Source organism: Lichenostomus cassidix, chromosome 10, assembly GCF_008360975.1.
Source record: "Lichenostomus cassidix isolate B80296 chromosome 10, HeHo_3.0, whole genome shotgun sequence".
Taxonomy (NCBI): Eukaryota; Metazoa; Chordata; class Aves; order Passeriformes; family Meliphagidae; genus Lichenostomus; species Lichenostomus cassidix.
This window is the reverse complement of record NC_139491.1, coordinates 19,683,578-19,709,530: the sequence shown is the minus strand read 5'-3', so window position 1 is coordinate 19,709,530 and position 25,953 is coordinate 19,683,578. Positions and strand designations below refer to the sequence as shown.

The window sequence follows — 25,953 nt, the reverse complement described above, 5'->3', positions numbered from 1 at the left end:
TGCATAACTGCCAGAAAAGGCAGTATCTTCACGTAAGGAAAAGGTGAAGTAAAGGCATTAAAAGGAAAAGATGTACATGAAATCATGAACTATCAGGTTTTCTTGTGTTTTCCCTTAATACACTCCATGTCCCTCCTGCTGGCATCACCATTACTGTTTTTTTAAGAGGAGCTGCTGTTCCAGCTCACCATCTCTTACATCACCATGTTTCCAGTTTATTACCCAGCTCTTACAAGGAGTTTCTAGTGATGAGCAACCTCAAGTCTGTTGGGCAATTTGAGAGTCTGTGGGATGAAGTGACGCAGCCTTGGCAGAATTCTCCTCTTCCCCGTTTGCTGTGGGGCATTTGGGCTTTGCCTACCTGGCTAGGTCTTAAAGTTCAGCTGCACAGAGTGTACTTGAGACTTCCACCCGCCTCCACTGTTCTTGGTCATGTTCCTTTCTTCTCTTTTCATCTTCTCTTCGTCTAGGCTGTGTAGTGATGGAGAACAGCTGCTTGAGTTACTGTGCAGTCATACCTGGAATCACAGAAGGACACGGATGTGCAGTCTCTTACAGCCACATGAGCTTTGGCTGGTGGCTGCTGTTCATACCTGTGGGACACACATGAGCCAGGCTGAATCTTGCCCAGTTCATGGTGCATTTTGCAGTCAGTGCCCAAATCCTCTCGCTGAATTATGTACTTGCATGAAAATGCCTTTCTGAAGGCACCTACTTTTGGTGCACCTTTGTAACTTCACTCCTGCTGCGTGGAAGTGGAATTCTCTCCCAGGCTTTGCTACTCTGTAGTGGACACATGGACACTGAGAGAGACCTTACACCCATGTTTACAGCTCAGTACTGTTTTCCTGTCATCTGAGGCATCAGAAGCAAATGCTGAGCGCCAGTTGGCTGGCTGATCCTGAATCTGACCAGTGGTGTCTGAAGCTCATTTTAGGAGCTGATATGAGACTTAGTAGACGTTTGGTCATTTTGAGCTGAGGCAACAAAGAAACCATTCTGCTATTCTGTCCTCCGCTTTTTGAGGTGCTCTGGGTATTGATGGGACAGAGAGGAGATAACCTGTTCCCATCAGGTAGCCACAAGCCGACCCTGGGGACTTGGAGCATTCTCAAGTTGGGATACAAAGAATCCCACTGCTGCTGTGTTACGACTGTATGGATACCAGAATGCACCGACAGGAATGTGTCCTTCCACAGGGGAAACACGTACCTGTTGAGTGCTGGATTCACCTTGGAACACAGCCAAAAGCCTCTCAGCACCTCAGGGCTCCCTGTTAGCCCAAGCTGGGTTCCAGTAGTGCAGCTTCTACCTACCCTTGCTGTCCAGGTGTCTTCAGTTTCCTTTGACCCATCTCCTCAACTTTCCAAGGACTTTTCTTCTAGTGAGTGGCTTTTCCCCACCCCACACGTGCTGTGAAGGCTGCCTTGGCTCTGAACTTGATACTTGCATTCCTTTCTGAAGGCAGAAAAAAGCACTTCATGGTTCGGATACTACCAAAGTTTGGGGGGTGGGGGTGTGTGTTTGTGTTTAGCTGCCAAGTTCACCAGTCTTGTCAGGCTGTTTGAGCCTGTCTGCAATTCATCCTCAGGGCTGCTTTTCCTTGCCAGGCAGAGCGCAGATAAAACAGTTGTAGATTATTAAGGTGCATCTGTGTTAAATTAGGCCGTAAATCTGTAAAAGTGATGCTGCTGCCAGTGATCCAAGGCTGCTCCTGAGTCCAAGCTCCTGTGGTGGTCTTGTTGAGGACTTTGATACCATTAACTGCAAACTACACCCATCACCCACCATGGATGCGCCTGAATCCATGTGCTGTGGGTTATTCCTTGATGATGGATGCACATGGCTGTCTAGAAGTCATCTTTGCCCCTTCCTCAGATCCATTGCCTGGAAGGAAGGGGATGGCGTAGGGACATCTGCACCTCTTTTTGCTGTTAAACAACCTGGTATTTTAAGAGGAAAAAAACCAAACCTACTCGTTTATGCTGCCTGGATATCAGAGAAGAGGACTTCTGCAGGGTCTATTGTAGAACTTTTGCTGCTGGGAGGTTTTTCCCCATTTCCTCTGTAGCATCCCCATAAATACCTGTTTCTGGTGGAAGCTGATCTCACATGGCCTTATACAGCCTGTTTTGTGAGCAGAGCTGGTATCCTGACCATCAGGCTCTTTGGGAAGCCTATCAAAAGTTGGACTTGATGATCTTGGAAGTCCTTTCTGAGCTTAGTGATTCTAAACACGGGATTGTAAAGCTGGAGTCAGTTGCTGTACTGTCAGAAGGTAGATCCCAAAAATGCTGTCAGTGTGAGGGTCCCCTCTGGGCAGGGGCTGCAGGATGCAGGGTATGCAGCCCTGGGGCTGGTGAGGTGTGTGGGCTGAGCACCTGTGCGGGTTGCAGGCTTTGGCACTCGGATGGGATTTCTGCAGAGGGATGCAAGTCTGACGTCTGCTCAGGCCCCAGAAGATACAGGGGAGCTGACGGGGCAGTTGCACTTCAGTTTTTTCACTGCCCACCCTAAAAAAACCCAAAAAATATGCAGAGATCATGTTTCATGAGGGGATTTTTTCATTTTATTCCAGCATTCAACCATTCCTTTAGCTGTTCCAGCATAACCTACCTCTTCATAACCCTCCTTTTCTGGCAGATCATGGTCTCTAGTTCTTTCTACATCTATAGGAATGTGCATCCATGGCTGCTGGCAGACATTGGCTGTAACTCAGTCAGGGGAGAGAAGTCGATGAATTGAACTCACATCACACAAACCACTTCCCTGAAAAATGCTCTATGCTTTGTTTTGATGCTGCTTGTGTGGAAGAAATAAATTACCAATGAAATTAGTTTTTCCCTTCCTAACATTCCTGGCTTTCTTGCTGAGCTTCTGTAGAGGGGATTGGGAGCAGAGTTCAGGAATGAACATAGAGAATGGGTGCTTGGATCACTCTCAGTGAAACAATCAACTGAGATAACTTGGAAAAGTAACTTGCCAATGTATTTAGTTGGGGATTATGTAATTAATGTGTCTTAGCATGTTCACAAGGTCTTCAAGGAAAAGAGCTCTTCAAAGTTCACTTCCCTCAGATGAAAAAAGACATGAGTTTGTGTGGATTCATCCCTGTCTGTAAAAACCATAATTGGAGGATGCAGATTTGACAGTCCTGGGCATTCACGAGTAATGAATGAGTGTAGTGATCCGCAGTTGTCTGTACTTCTCCCTTCCCAGCAATTCAGACTTAAATACTGTTTGTGTGCCTCCCTCTTTTCTGCCTGTGAAGCACTGAACAAAAGTAACTGCACAAGCTGAAGATTAAATTGTTGGGTCAAATGATTCAACAGAAGCAATTCGTATTGTTAAAAAGGAATTTGCAGCCTCCAACATTGGGAAGAATCTCCCAAGTGAGGGGCATCCGACGTGATGTGCACCTGCTTGCTGTAGTCAGCAGCCAGCTTTGTCACTGCTGTTCATAGCTGTAAATTGCAACAGAGAATTTTGACCTACTTTTTCAGTTTTTCTGTTGTTTTGCACAACATTGAGGGCACTGAAACCAGGTCAGGGTAGTGCTGATTGGGGAAGCACAGATAAATGCTGATCTTTGTGTGGAAGTGCTGATGGGGGTACAGGGAGGGAGTTGGAATACATCCAGTAGAAGATCCTCCAAGTAACCAGAGAGCTCTTGAGTGGGAGATGAAAAGGCAAAAAAAACCCCAAAAAGGGTATTTCTCATGTCTTGAGTGGGGAAAGGATTTGGCCTTCCATCCTCCCTTCCTTGACTTGTATAATAGCCAAGCACCAAAGCAGGGCCCTCTTCCAGGTCACACCAAGAGTGTGGATCTGCTGGAGGGCAGGAAGGCTCAGCAGAGGGATCTGGACAGGGTGGATCCATAGGACAAGGCCAGCAGTGTGAGTGTCAGCAGGGCCAAGTACCAGGTCCAGCACTTGGGTCGCAGCAACCCCATGGAACACTCCAGGCTTGGAGTTGAGTGTCTGGGAGGCTGCCTGGCAGGAGAGGACCTGGGGGTGCTGGTCAGCATGAGCCCAGCTATGGCCAAAACACTGACAGTGTTCTGGCTTGTGTCAGCAGTAGTGTGACTAGCAGCACCAGGATAAGGATTGTCCCCTTGTGCTGGGCACTGCTGAGGCCACACCTGGAATTCTGGTGTCAGTTTAGGACCCATCAAAGCAAGAAAAATATTGAGGTGCTGGAGCGTGTCCAGAGGAGGGAACAGAATTGGGGAAGTGGCTGGAGCACCAGGACTGGCTGAGGGAGCTGGGGAGGCTCAGCCTGGAGAAAAGGAGGCTTGGGGGGGGGCCTTCTTGCTCTCCACAAGTCCCTGACAGGTGGGTGCAGCCAGCTACGGGTCAGGCTTTGCTCCCAGGGAGCAGGAGACAGGACAAGAGGAAACAGCCTCATGCTGTGCCAGGGGAGGGTTAGTTAAAAGTTCTTCATGGAAAGGGTGGTCAAGGATTGGAACAGGCTGCCCATGGTCATGGTAGAGTCACCATCCCTGGAAGTGTTCAAAAGATGTGTGGATGTGGCATTCGAGGACATGGTTAGTGGTAGCCTTGGCAGTGCTGGGTTAATGGTTGGACTTCATGACCTTAGAGGGCTTTTCCAACTTTAAGGATTCTGTGATTCCAAGATAGAATATTTGGTAATCTGTTCATTTGTCTCCTCAGGAGCAGCGCAGATCTCAAAACTTTATTTTCTCATTAGTAGAACAGAAGTGAGTAATGGGATGGCTGCAGAAAAAAATTTTGTTGTGGCCAGTTGAAAGGACAGAAGCAGGATGAGAAGTGCAACTACATGAAAGAAGACAGATAAAGGCAAAGGGATGAGAAGGCTTAAAGGGGGCTGAAGCCAGTGGAGATGCATGTCCGTGCAGAAGAGAGCAGAGCTGTAAATGAAGGCTTTACTAATTGTATTTTAATAAAGAGAGAGCATTCACGCTTTGGAAGCTGTTAATGCACACAGTGAGGCAGAGCGCACAAAGCCAGCTTGTTCCTCTAAATTTAGGGGTGTAAGCTCATAAAATGAGTTGGCAGATGCTGAGAACGTGAGCAAACACATCATGTATGTCCTGGTTTCAAAATGTTCCTCCTTGCTTGCAGCCTGGCTGCTGTCTTTTTTTAGAGGGTGAGCCTTTTGTCCCAATCTGTGGCGAAGCCAGTGAAGTTTTCTGCTGCTGAAGGCTCTACTTTTTCACACAGTGTGAGGGTGGAAGCTGATGAGCTCATATCTGTGTGTTTGTAACATGTCAGTTGAGAGCCCTGGAGGATTTTCTACTCTTGGAAGTCATGTGGAAAGTAGCAGATCTTGTCTGGAAAGCGCTCTCCAGATCAGGAGACTTACCAGACGTATTACACAGGTACCTGGGATGGATGTTGGAAAAGGCAGAGGGAAGGCATGTGCCTTGTCTGAAAGCAATGATCTTGGAGCTGCTTTCAGCAATTGTGGTCCTGTGTCTGTAGAGAGTGGGGTGAGATCACCCATCTCAACACAAAATGGCACTTTCTGGGAAGTCTCTTCTTAAAAGAAGAAAAAAGGAATTATGGAGCTGAATTCCTGCTTTTTTGGGGTGTTGCTCCATCCACCAGGCATTTGCAGTTTTATTTGTGGCATGTATTGACGACAAAACAACACACAGACTTGGACCAGGCCTGCTTGCTTCAATTTGAAGAAAGTGGGGTTCATTGCCTATTTCAGTTGGACAGATTTCTGAAACTGTGCCACAAACCAAGAATTTGACAAAACTTGTTCCTATCGTGGAAGAGTCTCCAGAATAACTCAAGGAGGTCAAAGAAGTTTTGAGTTCAAGGGAAGAGAGATTTTCCTTTGAAGAGGGTGGACAAGGATGACTTTGGCTTCTTTACACCAACCTCTTGTTTGCATTGTCCTTCCCTACGGCTGCTCTCAGACTGAAGGACTCCCCTGAGAAGCTGTGTGGCTGAGAGCAGTGTCGCTGTGCCATTTATTGAACACTCCTTTGCACTAGACTGTGGATCTTAACACAAACAGCAGCTGCATTCCAAGACTGCCTGGAAGAAGTGTTCCAGGCCAGGCTGGACAGGGCTTGGAGCAACCTGGCCTAGTGGAAGGTGTCTGTGCCCATAGCCAGGATGAGCTTTAAGCTCCTATCCAACCCAAACCATTCCATGATTTAACACTGTCGAGAAGCTGGTTTTTAGCTGTAGAGCTGCAGGTTTATTGATGGAGGTGAGGTCGTGACTTAGATTTGGATCTAAGTGTTTGGAAGCGTGTAGGATACGTTGCTATTGTTTTTTACTTAACTAACTGTGCTGCAAGTAGTTTCCTTTCAAGCCTGTGTCCTTCATTAAATAACTCTTCCTGTGTCTCCAACTGTGTTCTAGTGAAATCAATCCTGGAATTGGGCTGAGTCACCAGTAGGGAAATATCTTCATCCATCTCTGTTCAAATGGAAGTAACTTTGAGGAGCAATCTTGCTGAGTGGGTGGAAAGGTAGGAAGGAAAATCATTATCAAAAAGTTTGAATTGTGGCAGGAAGTCATCCTGGTGTTCTGAGCAGCCTTTAAATATTAATGTCACTGACAGTCTGGTCTTCATTCTTCTGCCGCTTCTCCTCCAAAGCCAAGTGCTGTGCTGGTCCTTGAAGGCCATATTTGATGCCATGTACTGTTGTTTTTAATAGGTGGTAATGGTGGTGTAAGATCTTTGTGTGATCCAGTGTGCCAGCAGCTGGGCTCTGCTCCTCAGAGGCATGGCTCACTCATCCATTGCTGCTCTGAATTCCTATTTGCAGGAGGGTTTCAGCTGAGAGAGGATGTTTAGTGTTTGCAGACTGTCAGGCATGACCTTTCCATCCTTCTCTCTGGGGAGACCTGATCCAGATGGGGAGCAGGGGAAGGACGGGAGCCATAGGAGCTCATAACCATTAACATCTTATTTTGTGAGCCAGGAAATGTGTGGTGGGACTCTGTGCCTAATTTGCCTGGGGATAACGGAGTTGCTTGTCCCATCTGAGATGTGCTGAGCAAAGTATAAACTGGGCAGGGTTTGTGCTCTTGCTGGGGATTTCTTTCTGTTTCCATTTCTTAAATTGTAGGTAGTTCTTTGGCTTAAATTATTCAGCCTTAATTAACATAATGACTTTGATCTCCAGGGGAAAAAAAATTCTTCCCTGGCTTTTGTGGGATCGACCGGGTTTTCCAAAGTGTTACTGGTTTTTAGTCGCAAAATTCTGGTGTTCTGCTCATCTTTCTTAGTGATCCAGCCCTAGGAACACTCCAGCATCATGGAATCATTTAGGTGGGAAAAGCCCTCTGAGATCACCAAGTCCTACCATTCTCTCAGCACTGCCAAGCCCATCACTAAGCCATGTCCCCAAGTGTCACACCTGTATGTTTTATTACATGGAAGATGATAGCTTTAACTGGAAAGAAAACAGCATTTGGCTGGAATATTCTGTGTCTACTTCTCTTGCCATAGCAGAGATAGACCAAATAGACAGACCAAAACTTCCTGTGTGTCAGTTCTATCTTTTCAAAATTTTATCAGAAATAACCTGTGTGAGTAGATCCACCAACTATTAGAAATCATTCTCATGTTTGGTTTGAGTTCAGCAGTAAAACTCCGTAGTTTCACTGCTGGTTCTTTTTCATGATGTTTGTTTTGAAGCCAGTCTCTTCTCCCAGGACGGCCTGGGGTGGGGTCCAGTCAAAGTGATTTTCTGATAACTGATCAAGCCTCATCACTGCTCCTACAGACTGGTTTCACAGGGCAAACACAACTGTGCTGTGTCTGCACCGAGCTGCTGAGAGTACTTGGGGATGTCTGTGATGAAAAACCAGTTCAACCAGTTCACCGGTAAATGGTGCTTTGTGCTTATCCATATTCTGTTCTGAGTATTAAATCTGGAATTAATTTGAGGGACAAGTAAAGCTTGGTAATGCTAAATAATTTCTTCTACATGAACATCCCCAGTGCTTCTGTGTAGGCCAGAGGTGCTGAATTGCAAATGATGTTTCATACATTGCTTGGGAGCACGTTAGGAGCTTGTCACTTCAGTTTATGGCCAAACCGGTAGTGTGGTTGTGCCATGGAGGTTCTCAGGTGACCTGGTGATTGTCAGATTTCCTGGATGTGCTGCAGACATGCTGTGTAACATTTTCTGCAGGGATTCACAACTATCCCAAGTGACAGGAAGAATTCCACAACCTAAAGGGGACCTACACAGGAAGGCTGAAGAGGGACACGTTGCAAGAGCAACAAGTAATAGGACAAAAGGGCTTTAAGCTGAAAGAATATGTTTAGATTGGATATTAGGGAGAAATTGTTCCCTGTGAGGGTGGGGAGGCCCTGGCACAAGTTTCCCAGAGCAGATGTGGCTGCCCCTGGATCCCTGGAAGTGTCCAAGGCCAAGTTGGATGGGGCTTGGAGCAAATCCCTGCATTTTCTGGATCCAGCACGAGTGACTTCTGCCTTCTATCCAGATGCCTTCAGTCAAACCAAAGGTCTCCAGAAATAGAAGTGTTCCACAGCTGGAGGCCAGGGAAAGCATACTCAGATTTTAGAAGGACTTATGCTTCTGTTCCTTGTGCATGGGTAATAATCCTTGTCTTTTATTTTTGGATAACTGGAAGTAGGTATCTTAGCTTCATCCTCTGGTGGACCAGAGGACCATCATTGAATGACAGGTTAATGGTTGGACTTGATCATCTTGGAGGTCTTTTCCAACCGTAATGATTCTATGGCAAAGTGAACAGAAGGAACTCTTGCTAAGCCTTCTGCAAAGGTATTGCTGCAGGAGGACTGAGCCAGTTGCCTGAGTAACTTCTGGGCCCTCGTTTGTGTGGTTGTGTTTCAGGGTGTCTTCTGCAGGGCCCTTTGTTGGGTGGTCTGAGCACTGAGCACTTCCCTGCTGAGTTTGGAAGCATCAGAAGTAGAGCACAAACCTTGCCGGTAAAATTATTCAGGCACTGTTCCATTCACATTTGGAAAAACTGAATGCAGTCCTGTAGGGCTACAATTCAGTACCTTTAGATTCTGGGATGTGGGGGGTAGTTCCAGGTGTGTTTGTTCTAATTTTTGCTTGAGAACTGCACCACCAGAGTGCCTGATACCATCTCCTAATGCAGCACCTGTGCAGACAAGACATCCTTCAGACTTTCCCTTTATTGTGCTGATTTCTTGGGAAGTGAGGGGAAGCTCAACCACCCCACTGGTACCTCTGGATTGCACTTGTGGGGCAGGACCTCCTGGGCCCATGCACCTGTTGCCAGTCTCCTTTGGGCTTGTTCTTGAGCATGGAAGAGCCACATGGCCTGCAGGGACTGAGAAGCATCTTGTCCCCTTTTGACTGGATTACCAGCTTTTTAAAAACAGTTAATCATGCTTTTGCTCCTCATTTTGGTCATTTCTGTAGGACAGCAGTTTGAATTAGCAAGTACATTTGAGGTCTATTTGGAGCTGGACTTCAGTGATTCTTGTGGGTCCTGTCCAACTCAGGTTATTCAGGATAATCTAGATCAATTTGAAAAGAGGTGAAAGAAAGGAGAATTTTTTTTAAGTGCTACAAAATTTCCTTCTCTTGGCACCTTTCATTGGCCCCTTTGTATTTTTTGTCTGGCTTTTGTGTATGTATGTATACACATATTAATGTATGAAGTGAGAAGAAACCAAATTTTCACTTCACAGGGCTTTAAAGGTGGAATGCAGTTTCCTCGCAGTGTCCACCTGGCATGCTGGCATAGTTGGAATGGTTTTGGTTACTGTGTGTGGTGTCCATCCTGATAACTCCTGTGGAATCATGGAATTACAGACTTGTTTGGGTTGGAAGGGACCTTAAAGTTCAGGTAGATCCACCTGCTCCCATGGGCAGGGACACCTTCCACTAGACCAGGTTGCTCCAAGCCTCATCCGACCAGGCCTGAGACACTTCCAAGGAAGAGACAAGTAGCAACAGTGGATGGGCAGCACTTACATTTCTTCATGATATCAGGGCATTTTTCTGAAGACTGTTAAGAAAATTATAAAGTTCTCATATAGCTGTTAAATTCCTCGAGGCCAGGAAAGTTCTGGATATTGGCCCTGTTGTACCTTTCTCACTTGGTATTTTAAAATAATGATTTTTATTTCATATATCTCTTCTTTTCCCTAGGTAAGAAACCAAAAGTAACCTGCCTTTATTGAGTTCTCAAGAACACAATCGACCCTTTGGTACATTATCAAGATGCATTAGGAAACTGGATCTGGTGCCAAAATAACTCCATGAGTTTCCATGACTCTCTTGAACCCCGACGCAGATACTTTTGGATATAAATTTCTGTTCTAAGGAGAAGAGTGTGTACTCCAACTCCTTTCTGCCAGCTTGCTGGCAGAGGTATTTCACTAAGATCATGGACCATCCTAATAGGGATAAGGATGAAAGGCAGCGGACGACAAAAGGAATGCCGGGAAGGAGTGGGCACGGTTCTCGGCCAAGCTCATCGGCGTCTTCCGGCGTTCTTATGGTGGGACCCAACTTCAGAGTGGGCAAGAAGATTGGGTGTGGGAACTTTGGAGAACTCAGACTAGGTAAGAAGTAAGCGTTTTAGTGGCCTGCATTATGCAAATTAGCATTTCACCACTGGAATATAAATACATAAAAACTTACTCTGGCTCGAGAAACGCATGTGCTTCTTTTGTTTCTCAAGTATCGAGCTGCCTTACCCGAAGCTTCTGACTCAGAAGATGTAACTCTTAGCATGATTTTGATTTGTATAAAGTCAAAGGGAATACACTGCAGAGGCCAAGGATGCAAATTTTGAACAATCCCAACAAATGAAGACTGTTCACAGCACTGAATGTCTTGCCTAAGGTGAAAAAAATCTTAACTGTGTGCATTGGTAAATCTTGCTCTCCATTTTGTGTTTATAAGCTAGAATGCCCTTTTAAAGGGATGGATGAGACACTTTCGCAGCACTCAGACTCAATTCCATGTCCTTCTCTAGCCTCACTACCCTAATTTCAGCCCCATCACCCTCTCTCTACTCTGTCCATGTGCAGGACTCACTGGCAAGGAGCAGGATGTGCCGAGTGGCCATCTGGCTCCCTCAGCCAGCCCGGCAGCCCAAGATTTGTTCATGGTCTGTTAGTTTCCTAGCCACGTCTTGCAGCTGGTTGCCCAAACAGATGGTTCCACTAATGCATTGTTTGTTTAGGACAACTTAGGAGCCCAATGCAGAGCAGTGCACTGGGTTCTTAAGTCATCCTAAACAATAGTTGTGTTTTAAATGAGGTGGGGGAAGCAGCCAGTGTTGCTTCACATAATTCAAGGGTCCTAACACTACTGATAGTATCTTTGAAGATTCCTGCTCAGAACATCATCGTAAATGAATCTGTGTAATCTCCCACTCTGAGGTTGGGTTACTGCATGGACATGTTGTGCTGCTGCTCTACGATGTGAAGATCAGCCAGCTCACTTCTGGTGTGCCTCAGTAAATGGGTATTTTAGTTTCAGCACTACATCAGAGAAGTTTTATTGATTCACCCAAGCAGAGATAATGCTCCAAGGAAACGTTGGGGCAGAACGTTTCCTTGGGCAGAAAGGGCAGAAACTCCCACCTTCCTGCACGTGAGTCTAACAGGCAGCTAATTTGGATCCTTACAGTGACATAACATGAATTACTCAATTTCATTCTCAAAGTCCCCTCAACAACAAACGTCACAATCTCAGGATCCCCAGAGAGATGTTGAATTGCTTTTGTAGTCCAAGCTCTGCTCTGAGGTTCAGCAGACGTAGTGGATCCCTTGGTGTCCTAGGTTGCAATATTGATGTAGTTAAGTATTCTATTACCACCAGCTGTGGGCCATTAGCTGCTATCACCCACTCCGGATGACAGGCAATGGGCCATCCGTTAGCTATTATCACTTGCTAACGACCCACCCCGCATGACAGGCAATGAGCCATCAGAAACCCACCGTGTAACTCATGAACTTATCTCATCCCATTGTGAGATGCTCTGCCGAGGAAGGAGGAGCCAGGTGTTCCCACCTAGATATAACCTGGCCCTAAAACTGCCTGAGCTAGCCCTGTCTACTGGGTTCCCAGAGGACCAGAGCTACTACTAGATCTTCAGCTAGAGACTAAACCTTCACAAGATCACCGCTTCAACTAGACTACTTCAGTTAGACTGCTACTACCACCCTAACAGGGTGTTAGGTTGTATCTAACTTTGTCAGTGCTTTTCCTTATATTATTTCACTTATTTTTAATTTCAATCTTAACTTATAATCTCCCACTAGTTTGTTTTCAAACCAAAACATATTTTGGCGCCCAACGTGGGGCACGACCTGGGGAAACTCAGAAAATCCTATCACCATGATGATCAGCCTGTCTATGTGGGTAATGTATCTTACCCTTTATATTTTCCCTCAAATGGGAAACTATCTACCCGTTGCATTGCTCCTGTTGCGACCAGGGAATGGCATGAGAATTGCTGTATTGATTTATTATGCCTATTGCATGGTAACGTGTGAAGCGATGAATACCATTCGGAATATATACTCGACTTTGTCTGCCTGGCCTAACCTGAGCTGCTTCGTCTGGGACCTGCTCAGCAATCGCACCCACCCTCTGGGGCTAGGAGGAGAGAGTGGTTTCTTCCAGCATTTCAGGCCAGGCACAGCCATCTTTAACAACATTGAGTTCTCTCTGGATGCTAAGGATGGCATAATCTTCCTGTTAGTTCTGTTTTCTTTCTTCTCTGTGACCAGCACAGTGTACCTCATGCTGAGAAACAGAACAATACTTGGTGTTGTACAGCGTCTTCTCGAAGAGGAGGAGAAAAGAAACAAGTCAGCAAGCAAGAAGAAAAGAACCAAAGGAGCAGTCAATGTCTCAACACAGACCATTGCCGAGTCAAAACAGCCAAAGCCAGTAGCGGTTGCCCCCGTCCAGAAAAAGAAATCCAAGAGCAAATCAGTCCGCACAGCGACTGATGAAGATGCGGCAGGACCATCTCACCCAGCAGAAGAGACAGAGCCGAAGATCATCACTCGCTCTCTATCCCTGGGGGAGCTGCGGGACCTACGGAAGGAATTCACCCGGCAGGCGAATGAGTCCATCTTGACCTAGCTGCTCCGTATCTGGGACGCCGCAGCTAATGACACTATTCTGGATGGAAGTGAGGCCAGACAACTGAGATCCCTGTCTCAGGATGTGGTCATTGACCAGGGGATTGGGAAAACCCAAAAAACTCTCAGCCTCTGGCGGCGATTGCTGCTGAGTGTACGGGACAGATACCTGTGCAAAGAAGACCTCCAGATGCACCAAAGGAAATGGAACACAATAAAACAAGGTATCCGATGCCTGAGAGAATTGGCCGTGCTAGAAATCATTTTCTCAGACAACGAGAGATTCCCCAAGAGCCCAGATAATGTCCGGTGCACTTCACAAATGTGGCTAAGATTCGCGCGGCTTAGACCAGAGATATACTCTCGTTACCTGGCAACATTGCAGTGGAGGGAAGGCAAAGACCAGGTGAGCGTGTTAGCAAACAAACTAAGAATTTATGAGGACACTGTCACCGCTCCACTACGTACCCAAGTCTCATCAGTGGAAACAAACCTGGCAGAGCAAGTCCGGAGCTTAATTGAAGAGAGCCTCCAAAAACTAAGGAAAGAGTTCAAAAAAGGATTTTTCCATATCACACCGAAACCAACCAGAGTCTCTGCCATCAGGAGCAGACGTACTCCAGTCAGAAAAAGAAAACAAACTCCACGACGTGACCTCTGGTTTTTCCTTCAAGAGCATGGGGAAGACATGAGGAAGTGGGATAGGAAACCCACCTCCACCTTAGCAGCCCGGGTACGTGAATTGAAAACAAAAACATCCACTTCAGGAGGCTCATCTAGGTACAACACTGCCCCAGTCTCTTGTGGACAAAACCCCCGACAGAATGGAAAGGATAATATGACTGATCCTCTTGAAGAAACCTCAAGAACACATTTACGGAAGAAGAACATCGTGCACCAAAAACAGGATTAGAGGAGCCCTGCCTCTAGCCAGGTAGAGGAAAGGGATAATCGGATCTATTAGACTGTGTGGATCCGATAGCCTGGCACGTCTAACCCACAAAGATACATGGCTTTGGTTGACACCGGCGCTCAGTGCACCCTGATGCCATCCAGGTATGTGGGGACCGAATCCATTTCTATTTCTGGGGTGACAAGAGAATCCCAGCAGCTGACTGTACTGGAAGCTAAAGTGAGTTTAACTGAGAACGAGTAGCAGAAACACCCCATTGTGACTGGTCCAGATGCCCCGTGCATCCTCGGCATAGATTATCTCAGGAGTGGATATTTCAAAGACCCGAAGAGACATCGCTGGGCTTTTGGGATAGCAGCCGTAGAGACAGAAGACATAAGACAACTAAATACCCTGCCTGGTCTCTCAGACAACCCATCTGCTGTGAGACTACTGAGAATTAAAGACCAGCGTGTACCAATTGCTACAGCTACAATGCACCGCCGGCAATACCGCACTGACAGAGACTCTGTGGCCCCCATCCATAAGATGATTCAGAAACTGGAGAGCCAAGGAGTGGTCAGCAAGGCTCACTCACCCTTTAACAACCCCATATGGCCAGTGCGTAAGTCCAGTGAAGAATAGAGACTGACGGTGGATTACCGTAGCCTGAATGAAGTCACACCACCACTGAGTGCTGCTGTACCGGACATGTTAGAACTTCAGTACGAGCTGGAATCCAAAGCAGCAAAGTGGTATGCGACCATCGACATTGCCAATGCCTTTTTCTCCATTCCTCTGGCAGCAGAGTGCAGGCCTCAGTTTGCTTTCACCTAGAGAGGTGTGCAGTACACGTGAAACCGACTGCCCCAGGGGTAGAAGCACAGTCCCACCATCTGCCATAGACTGATCCAGGCTGCACTAGAAAAGGGTGAGGCTCCAGAACATCTGCAGTATATTGATGACATCATTGTGTGGGAAGACACAGCAACAGAAATATTTGGGAAAGGAGAGAAAATCATCAGAATTCTCCTGAAAGCCAATTTCGCCATCAAGAAGAGCAAAGTCAAGAGACCTGCCCGAGAGATCCAGTTCCTGGGAGTAAAGTGGCAAGACAGACGGCGTCAGATTCCTTCTGAGGTCATCAATAAGATCATCGCGATGTCTCCACCAACCAACAAGAAAGAAACGCAAGCTTTCCTAGGCGCCATAGGTTTTTGGAGAATGCACATCCCTGAGTACAGCCAGATCGTGAGTCCTCTCTACCTCATAACCCGCAAGAAGAATGATTTCCACTGGGGCCCTGAACAGCAGCAAGCCTTCACCCAAATCAAACAAGAGATCGCTCATGCGGTAGCCCTTGGACCAGTCAAGACAGGACCAGAAATAAAGAATGTGCTTTACTCTGCAGCCGAGAACCATAGTCTGTCCTAGAGCCTTTGGCAGAAGGTGCCTGGTGAGACCCGAGGTCGACCACTGGGATTCTGGAGTCGAAGTTACAGAAAGTCTGAAGTCAACTACACTCCCACCGAGAAAGAAATCTTGGCAGCTTACGAAAGAGTCCAAGCCGCCTCAGAGGTGATCGGCACAGAAACACAACTTCTCCTTGCACCCCGACTGCCAGTGCTGGGGTGGATGTTCAAAAGAAGAGTTCCCTCTACTCACCATACCACTGATGCCACGTGAAGCAAATGGATTGCCCTCATCACACAGCGCGCCCGTATTGGAAACCCGAATCGCCCTGAGATTCTAAAAATCATAACAAACTAGCCTGAAGGTGAGACTTTTAAATTATCTTCAGAAAAAGCAGAAGAGCAAGTAGCACGTGCCGAAAAAGCACCCCCGTATAACGAGCTGCCGGAGAGTGAAAGACGCTATGCCCTCTTCACCGATAGATCCTGCCGAATTGTAGGCGCAAATCGGAAATGAAAAGCTGCAGTATAGAGCCCCACACGACAAGCTGTACAGGCTACCGAGGGACAAGGTGGATCGAGTCAGGTCGCAGAGCTTAAAGCCATCCAACTGGCTTTAAATATTGCCGAGCGAGAAAAATGGCCAAAGCTCTATCTCTACACTGACTCCTGGATGGTAGCCAACGCGCTATGAAGATGGTTAGATCGCTAGAAAAAGGCTAACTAACAGCGCAGAAGAAAACCCATCTGGGCCGCTGAGATTTGGCAAAACATCGCCGCCCGGGCAGAAAAGCTAACTGTGAAAGTTCAACACGTAGATGCACATGTACCTAAGAGTCGGGCTAATGAAGAGCATCGTAACAACGAGCAGGTAGACCGAACTGCCAAGGTGGAAGTGTCACAAATGAATCTAGACTGGCAGCACAAAGAAAAATTATTTCTAGCTCGTTGAGCCCATGATGCCTCTAGTCATCAAGGGAGAAATGCGACATACAGGTGGGCTCGTGACCGAGAGGTAGACTTAACCATGAACAACATCTCACAGGTCATCCACAGCTGTGAGACTTGCACTGCAATCAAACAAGCCAAGCGGGTGAAGCCTCTGTGGTATGGTGGACGATGGTCAAAGTACAGGTATGGAGAAGTATAGCAAGTTAACTACATCACACTTCCCCAAACCCGCCAAGGAAAGCGCTACGTGTTGACCATGGTAGAAGCAACCACAGGATAATTAGAGACCTACCCTGTGCCTCATGCTACTGCCCAGAACACCATCTTGAGTCTAGAAAAGCAAGTCCTGTAGAGACATAGTACCCCTGAGAGAATCGAGTCTGACAATAGAACCCATTTCAAAAATGAGCTCATAAGCACCTGGGCTAGAGAACACGGAATTGAATGGATATACCACATCCCCTATCATGCACCAGCTGCCGGGAAAGTTGAACGGTGCAACGAACTACTTAAAACAACTTTAAAAGCACTTGGCGGGGGAACCTTCAAAAATTGGAAACTAAACTTAGCAAAAGCCACCTAGATTGTTAACACAAGAAGTTCTATCAATCGAGCCAGTCCTGCCGAGTCCAAACCTTTGCACACAGTGGATAAAGATAAAGTCCCTGTAGTACACGTAAGAGGTTTTTTAGAAAAGACTGTTTAAATTAGTCCCACCTCAGAGAAAGGCAAACCCATCCGTGGAGTGGTTTTTGCCCAAAGACCTGGTTATACTTAGTGGGTGATGCAAGCAGATAGAAAAACCCGTTGTGTCCCACAAAGAGACCTTATCTTAAGTGAAAACTGTGTAGTTGGTAATAGAATAAGGAGTGGATAATGTCCTAGGTTGCAATATTGATGTAGTTAAGTATTCTATTACCACCAGCTGTGGGCCATTAGCTGCTATCACCCACTCCGGATGACAGGCAATGGGCCATCCGTTAGCTATTATCACTTGCTAACGACCCACCCCGCATGACAGGCAATGAGCCATCAGAAACCCACCGTGTAACTCATGAACTTATCTCATCCCATTGTGAGATGCTCTGCCGAAAAAAAAGAGCCAGGTATTCCCACCTAGATATAACCTGGCCCTAAAACTGCCTGAGCTAGCCCTGTCTACTGGGTTCCCAGAAGACCAGAGCTACTACTAGATCTTCAGCTAGAGACTAAACCTTCACAAGATCACCGCTTCAACTAGACTACTTCAGTTAAACTGCTACTACCACCCTAACAGGGTGTTAGGTTGTATCTAACTTTGTCAGTGCTTTTCCTTATATTATTTCACTTATTTTTAATTTCAATCTTAACTTATAATCTCCCACTAGTTTGTTTTCAAACCAAAACACTTGGGTATACAGCTCTTGAGTTTATTCAGGTGGTGCCCAAATCACAGAATCACAGACTGGTTTGGGTTGAAAGGCACCTTAAAGCTCATCTCATTCCACCCCTGCCATGGGCAGGGAGACCTCCCACTATCCCAGGGTGCTCCAAGCCCCGTCCAGCCTGGCCTTGGACACTTCCAGGGATCCAGGGGCAGCCACAGCTGCTCTGGACAACCTGTGCCAGGGCCTCCCCACCCTCACAGAGAAGAATCTCTTCCCAATATCCCATCTAATCCTACTCCCTGTCAGTGAGAAGCCATTCTCCCTTGTCCTGGCAGTCCTTATCCCAAGTCCCTCTCCAGCTCTCTTGGAGCCCCTTTAGGCACTGGCAGGAGCTCTGAGGTCCCCCCAGAGCCTTCTCTTCTACAGCTGAACACCCCCAGCTCTCCCAGCCTGGCTCCAGAGCAGAGGATGCTCCAGTCCTTGGAACATCTCCATGGCCTCCTCTGGACTTGCTCCAGCAGCTCCACATCCTGCTGATGCTGGGGACCTCAGGGCTGGAGGCAGCTCTGCAAGTGGGGGTCTCAGCTGAGTGGGGCAGAGGGGCAGAATCCTCCCCTCCCCTGCTGTCCAGACTGGGAGGATACAGCTCCTGTTTCCATTATTCTTTTTCACATTTCTCAAAATTTTAGCGGTATTAGGTTTGTGACTCATATACAGTTTCATGGCATGGATTTTACAGAAGAGATTTCACTTCTGAAAAAGTCAATTTACAGGGAAATTCAGTTTTAAATATGGAAATACAACTCCTGCTGATTGAGTGGCTTTTTTTTTTTTTTTTTTTTTTTTTACTAATACATGTATTGTTAATGCTGCTTAACTAAAAATTTAAGCAATGAGCCACATGTACTGATACCAATGATTTGTTGTAAGGTCCTTACAGAAGCTCTATTACTCTTTTTTTTTTTAACTTGTCTTGCTTTTTGCCAGTCACTATCACTTTAAGAGCTCCTGTTTGCCCAAATAGCAGCTATTTCTCTTACACAGCCCATCGTAGATATTGCTGGGGGGAAGGAGAAACAGCAGCTGAAATCCGAGCGCACAAGTCTCTGATAACAATTTTGTCCTGCGAAGATGAATGATGTGCCCTCTGCTTTTTGCATTTTTTATGTGGTTTCAGAGTAGTTAAGAACCAATATCACAGGCAGAACAAAGTCATGCGCTGATAAGCAAGGGGAAAACAGACTTTTCCAGTTCTCTGAAGAATTTCTCTTTTTCCAGGTGTTGTGTTTTCAGTTTAAACTGCTCTTATATCAAGGACTGATTGTTCAGGGAGGAGATGGCACTTACCTATGGAAGCTGTTTGATGTAAATATCCAGCTCACTGCTCAAGGTTAATCTTTCTTCCTGAAGATACACATCACCCAAGGATATGACTATTTTTGAGCACATGGGAGCAGCACAGTTGAATTCCAGCCCTCAGGGAACTGAGATGGGCTGAGATGAACACAAAACTCAGCATTTGATAGGACAGGGGAAATGACCACAAGTTGTACCAGGAGAAGTTCAGGCTGGATATTACAAAAACATTTCTTCACTGAAAGGGTGGCTGAGTATTGGAACAGGCTCCTCAGGGAAGTGTTGGGGTCACAATCCCTGGAAGTGTTCAGAAAAGGAAGAGACATGCCACTGCTCCAAGCCCTGTCCAACCTGGCCTGGGACACTTCCAGTGATCCAGGGGCAGCCACAGCTGCTCTGGGCAACCTGTGCCAGGGCCTCATCACCCTCACAGAGAAGAATTCCTTCCCAATATCCCATCTAATCCTACTCTCTGTCAGTGAGAAGCCATTCCCCCTTGTCCTGGCAGTCCTTGTGCCAAGTCCCTTTCCAGCTCTCCTGGAGCCCCTTTAGGCCCTGGAAGCAGCTCTGAGGTCTCCCTGGAGCCTTCTCTTCTCCAGGTGAACACCCCCAGCTCTCCCAGCCTGGCTCCCAAGCAGAGGGGCTCCAGCCCTTGGAGTGTGTATGCCCCTCTGGCCTTGTTCCAGCAGCTCCACATCCTGATGTTGGGGGCCCCAGAGCTGTAGGCTTGAGCCTAAATCTTTTTGCTCTAGTTCATTAATCTAAAACATTATCTGGCATTTTCAAAACTGTGTGTCCAGGTATCAGTTAAAAATGGCAGTTAACGCAGCTTTTTACCCTGCTTGAAACTAGAAAAAAATATTAGGAAAGCAGCAAGCCCCAAACCAGCAGAAAAGCTGCTGCTTTGTAGATTTCCAGGTCAGAGCAGTTCAGTCAGAACTGGGAAGTTGCTCCCAAAACTGAAAACCACCCAGCTGCCTCCCAGGCTGCAGTTTGAAGTCAGGAGCTCAGCTTCAAAACAAGTAAACCAGTAAAATAGGTGCTTAAAGGTGATAATAGCATACTGGGGCTGTAGTTCCAAAATAACAAGTCATCATGAGACTGGAATAATATTAGATGTGGTGAGCAGGGTAGGAGTAGATCCTGGGAAGCACCTACACCAGGAGCTGTTAGTTGGAGACCTGCTTTAGCAGGGACAGCAAATCAGCCATGTCCCAGGTGCCTAGGGATCTGGTCTCTGTGTGAATGCATCACTGGAGATGGATCATTTTGGGCTCCTTTGCTGTCTTCAATCCATCTGTACATTCACTACATCTCACTGCCAGGCCTTGAGAAATCCACTCGGGGAGATTTCCCATGTGAATGCTGGTGATGTAATGCATCACTTCTCCTTTGGAATATGTAGTTCATAATTGTCGGTAGACCTATCCAAAACTGAGGCATAGACTTATTGCTCCATCAAAAGTTTTGCCTCAACTTGAAAGGTTTTTGCCACCATGGTTACATCCCCTCACTAAGGATCTTTGGTCATGCTAAGTGAAGGTGCAGCTTCTGCTCAGGGCATGTTTCAGTGGGCGGGTCATTGTCTCCTGTGAACCTTTGCTCTTCCATCCAACCTGTGCTGCCTGGGAGGAGGAGGAAGAGTAAACCGTTGCAGTTTGGACAGTATGACAGCAAAACCAAGGGGGAGATCTCAGTCTGGAGCAAGCCAGCAGAGAGATTTTTGGAATTTACTTTCCTAGAGCAGCTGGCAAAGCAAGCATCTTGGGCTGCAGCTTTGGGAAGGGTTTGAAGTTCAGAGGCTGGACTCATGAATGTTCAGGATCTCCCCATAGCATGTACTCCAAAGGGGTTAAACTGAAGGATGAATTAGTTCATTTACCTTTGGCTGCTGGCCTGACATCCAGGTCAGTATGGTGCTAATCCCAGTTGTTTAACTGAGGAATTTCATTACCAGAAGTACATTCTGCCTAGTCCTCAGCCTCACGAAACAGACCATAATAGACTGGATTGTGGCTCTACATACAAGGAGGGTATTGGCCTTGCCTTGAAACAAGTTTGGAAGAGTACTGTTTCCCCAATGCCTTTATCCTGCATTGGCGAGAGAGCACAAGTGTTGATGGAAGGTCTGTGGGGCATCACTGCCTGGCTGCAGGTGCATCTCCAAGGCTGTGTTGAGGTCATAGGGAGTGGAATTCTCATGCCTCCCTCCTTGCGGTTTCATTTAGTTCTTCAAAGCATCTGTCTTCCTCAGGGATTTGGGATGGAAGTTCCCTGGCTCAGTGCCCTCAAACCGAGCATCTCTCCATGTCCTGAGCTGATCCCCCAGTCTGGGCAGCAGGGGAGGGGAGGATTCTGCCCCTCTGCCCCACTCAGCTGAGACCCCACCTGCAGAGCTGCCTCCAGCCCTGAGGTCCCCAGCATCAGCAGGATGTGGAGCTGCTGGAGCAAGTCCAGAGACTCTGGACAACGTGGAGATGTTACGAGGACTGGAGCTCTGCTCTGGAGCCAGGCTGGGAGAGCTGGGGATGTTCAGCTGTAGAAGAGAAGGCTCTGGGGGGACCTCAGAGCTCCTGCCAGTGCCTAAAGGGGCTCCAAGAGAGCTGGAGAGGGACTTGGGATAAGGACTGCCAGGACAAGGGAGAATGGCTTCTCACTGGCAGGGAGTAGGATTAGATGGGATATTGGGAAGAGATTCTTCTCTGTGAGGGTGGGGAGGCCCTGGCACAGGTTGCCCAGAGAAGTTGTGCTTATCCCCGAATTCCTGGAAGTGTCCCAGGCCAGGCTGGACAGAGCTTGGAGCACCCTGGGATAGTGGGAGGTCTCCCTGCCCATGGCAGGGGTGGAATGAGATGAGCTTTAAGGTGCCTTTCAACCCAAACCATTCTGGAATTTTGGTAGGAGCAATGTCTTTGTCCAAGGAGGGGAAGAGGTGGTTTCAGGGAACAAGATACAGCTGGAGCTGTCAATGGGGCTCATTTGCTGGTAGCTAATATGGAGCAGATAATCCAAGTGTATTTAGGTTTCCTTCCCTTAATGTCCTCACGTCTTTTTCCCCCCCAGCTGTTGGCTGGAGCCCTGGTCTGTCTCAGCGGGTGGAGGGGTTTATCTGCCACCTGCTTTTCCATGGATTTGGCCTGTGAGCTCTTTCAATACTTTCTGGTGTCAGAGGGTTCCTGATGAAACTACAAAACCTCCTTTCTATCATTAGTTTCCCATCTGGGCATAACGTCTTTTTTCTAAAAGATGGAAAGAAATAGATGGAAACTTCTTTGTGTGTCAGGGGTTAACACTGGGGCTCAGCTTTCAGCTCTGCTGGCAGAAAACACTCCCTCTGAGGATATTTAACTTCACAGGTAACTCCCTGCCCTGTGTTAAAGAGCATCACCAGCTACCAAAACAGGTTGGTGCTATGATACATTGTATTCCTGCGGGATGTTAAAACAATCTGCTTGGTGGAGACTGGCCCTGGGAACACCCAATCCCAGATTTAGAGGCCAGAAGTACCCTGAGTGATACAGCAGGGAAAGCATCAAAAGAAGTTACATGCAGAAAACATGAAGCTGTTGTAAAGTAAACTAAATTTCCCCTGATATTTCAGGATTTAAAGATGACTCTGTGTCTTCTCTCATGTTCATAATGTTTTTAATTTTATTGAGTTTCCCAGTGCTGTTGTAGCTGTGTGCTGAGGAGGACATGTCATGTTTTTTAATGCTGCCATATGGATATGGAAGAACTGCTCCAGTTCCTGCCTGCTTTGAATGATGTCACTCTCTGTCCTGGGCTTTCTCAAGAGCTTGATGGTCCAAGTATCAATATCCATTACAGGAACTGGAAAATAAATGAGTAACAGAGACGGGCAAACCTGATGCTGCAAATAAGTCCTGATAACTTCCGTCCTGGATTGCTCCTGAATTTTGGAGTTGCTTAGTAAAAGCATGACTTGTACTGTGGAAGTGATAAGCAAAGGTCAACGCTTCCCTGAATAAATCCATAGGGAGCTTTTGTGGTGGGGGCTTCCCTCCTCCAAGGAGACAGTGGGGCTAGAGGAGGTCAGGAAAGTGTCAGGATGGTGGGACAGAGCGGGTACGGGGACTGCCTGGGCGTCCTTCCCAGTGTTATCCCTTCCAAGAGAGTTTCCTGTCAGACGTGAGCCATGTGGAGGTGGAGTGATTGTTCAAATTCCCTGTCAGAGGAAGCAGAGGACGTTGAGTAATACGATAACTGCCAGTGTCAGAATGCGGGGAGAGATTCTCTGTGACACAGAGCTGTGCATCGCTGCCTCAGACCACTGACGAGGCCCTGGGCACACTTCAAACACCAGACAAGCTCCTGGAGGAAAATTCCCCTCCAGCTGTGGCACACATGGGTCCCGGCTCCAGCTCAGTGCACCAGGAGCTGCATTTGAGCTCAGCTGGTTGTGCTCATCCCACGCTCTTGCCCTTCGTGCTTCCCAGAGCATGATCAACCTAGTGAAACATCCTGTACAACCAAGGATGAAGTTGTTCAGTGTCCAGCAGATCCAAGATGTTTTCAAAAGCAGTGATGCTCTGACTCATTTTTTGTTCGCCAGACTTTTTTGGCACAATGTGGATAATGAACCCTAGTGTCTGAGATACCTCCTGTAACATGTGTATGGAGTGAAAGTGCTGCCATAAAATACAATTATCTTGTGCTGAGTAGAAGGTGATATTTGCCTGCCCTGCTGAACTGCTGCAAACTGTTATTATTTTGATTATTCTGAGGCTTGTACTTTGTTGAAGGCAGAAACTTCAGGGGGAGGAATTGGGAAAACAGCCTTTCGGCATCAGTGTCACTCTTCCTCATTTTGCCTTGAGCTGCAAGTGTTGAATGTGAAACTAAAAGATTCTTTTCTTCTCCCTTTGCAGGTAAGAATCTCTACACCAATGAATATGTAGCGATCAAACTGGTAAGTTGAAGCTTCAGGTGTCCTTAAATGACTTGTATTTCATGTTAAAAATCCAGACCAAAAGCAAGTTTCTCACCTTGGGCTCAGTGCTGCTCTCACCCTCAGCTGGGAATGACTTATTTAAACGAAGATAAGTTCTTAAAAGCACTGAAAGGAGGGAAAGAACCCATCCTTCCACTGGCTGAAGGTTTTTGGTACATGAATGGTCTCTAGCTGTCTTAAAGCAGCAAGAGCCTTGTTCCTTGTCCATGCCTTTGGAGTTGAGAGCCAGGAAAGAGAGTGTTCCTGTGGTTAAAATTCCCTGGGGGAGCAGAGCACAGCTTGGTCTGGTACGGTGCCGAGAGACTGCAGATGCAACAGGCAAAACAAGGTCTAATTTGGTGAAGGTCGGTCTTTCCTCTGGCTGGCTTGGGTTGCAGATACAGTCGTGGAATCTGAGGAATGGGGAATTCCCTAACTTGTAGCTCTTCCGCATTTATAAACTCACAGGCCAATAATTCGTGTTTCAGCCTTAACTTTCCCTATCTGTAAACTCAGGCTTTCATTAGTCCTTTGGGGTTTCAGATTTGATATCTTCACCTGATGTGCTGCATTCTCATCCAAACACTCTTTAATCATGATCCAAACTCTAAAATCTGAAGTTAAAAATGTGGTACTGATTTGATATTGCAGCAAACCCTCTGGTTTGCCCAGTTGATGCTGTCTGGCAAAATGACAGGGATCACTCTGGTTACAGAAAATCAGGATGGACTTGGTGCATTATTTGGGATCACGTTTGAGTGCCCAGATTCCATATCTCTGGCATTCCCCTTATGATATGTAGTAGATGAAAAATAATTACAGCATTGCAGGAGGGACTTGTTTTCACACTTGTTGGCAAATGTCAGGAGATGTTCTTCAAAGTAAATAAATAAATGCCTGCAGAGGAGTTCAGGAACACATAATCCCAGACTGGTTTGGGTTTCCTGGGAGGGATCTTAAAGCCCATCTCATTCCACCCCCTGCCATTGTGGAACATCAAGGATACCTTCCACTATCCCCATCCAACCTGGCCTTGGACACTTCTAGGGATCCAGGGGCAGCCACAGCTGTTCTGGGCAACCTGTGTCAGGGCCTCACCATCTTCACAGGGAAGAATTTCATCCTAATATCCCATCTAACCCTGCTCTCCATCAGTGGGAAGCCCCTCATCCCCCTTGTCCTGGCACTCTTTATCCCAAGTCCCTCTCCAGTTCTCCTGGAGCCCCTTTAGGCACTGGCAGGGGCTCCAAGTTCTCCTCAGAGCCTCCTTCAGACTGAACATCCCCAGCTCATCCCAGCCTCCCATCCATAGGAGATGCCCTTGATACGGATCCACATCAGGAAGTAGGACTGTTGCTTTTTAGGCAGTAGAAAATGTGCTGTGTACACAGATTAGGTGTTTTATTGAGTCAATGATGCTTCTAATTTGCTTCCAAAGATAATCCCACAAAGTTGTTGCATTGGAAACCATATTAGTAAACGGTTAGTAAAACACAGCTGTACTAATCCAAAGGGTGCTTTCCCCTCAAAAAAGTGGCTGCAGTGATACCTCCCAGTAACCTGAAGCTTTTCCATATGGTAGGACTCAATGACATTGCCTCATGGCTGTCTCAAGCTGACCTTTCTTTCTTACTTTTTTTTTTCCCCAAATAACTGAGCGTTAAAGCCATCACTCTGCAACACACTCCAATTTAATTTGCCCTGTTGTGATCCAGGTTTAAAAATCTCAGGTCCTTCTTGTGTGAAGGGCTGGAATGGCCATCTGAAGGACATCCAGGTGTCCACATACCTGCTCAATTTTGGAGGAGGTTGAGGAGGGAACAGTAGGAGAAATGAGGGTTTCTTGGTCTAATCTTAGACAAAATTCCACAGGAATAAGAATGACTCAGCCTCCTCAGAAGCATATTTGCTTCTCTTACATGTGGACTTAACTG

The 25,953-nt window shown here is 46.9% G+C and overlaps 1 protein-coding gene across 9 annotated transcripts in view; it reads left to right on the top strand.

The window, feature by feature from the left end:
• The window catches only part of CSNK1G1 (casein kinase 1 gamma 1), a 108,593-nt gene that overhangs the window by 33,781 nt on the left and 48,859 nt on the right, over window positions 1-25,953 (top strand). For all 9 annotated transcript variants that reach the window (XM_085071145.1, XM_085071144.1, XM_085071142.1 and 6 more), the window contains 2 exons: window positions 10,134-10,549; window positions 23,958-23,998. In XM_085071145.1, coding sequence (XP_084927271.1) covers window positions 10,372-10,549; window positions 23,958-23,998 — 219 coding nt within the window. In that variant the 5' untranslated portion in view covers window positions 10,134-10,371. The remainder of the gene's footprint in view (window positions 1-10,133; window positions 10,550-23,957; window positions 23,999-25,953) is intronic.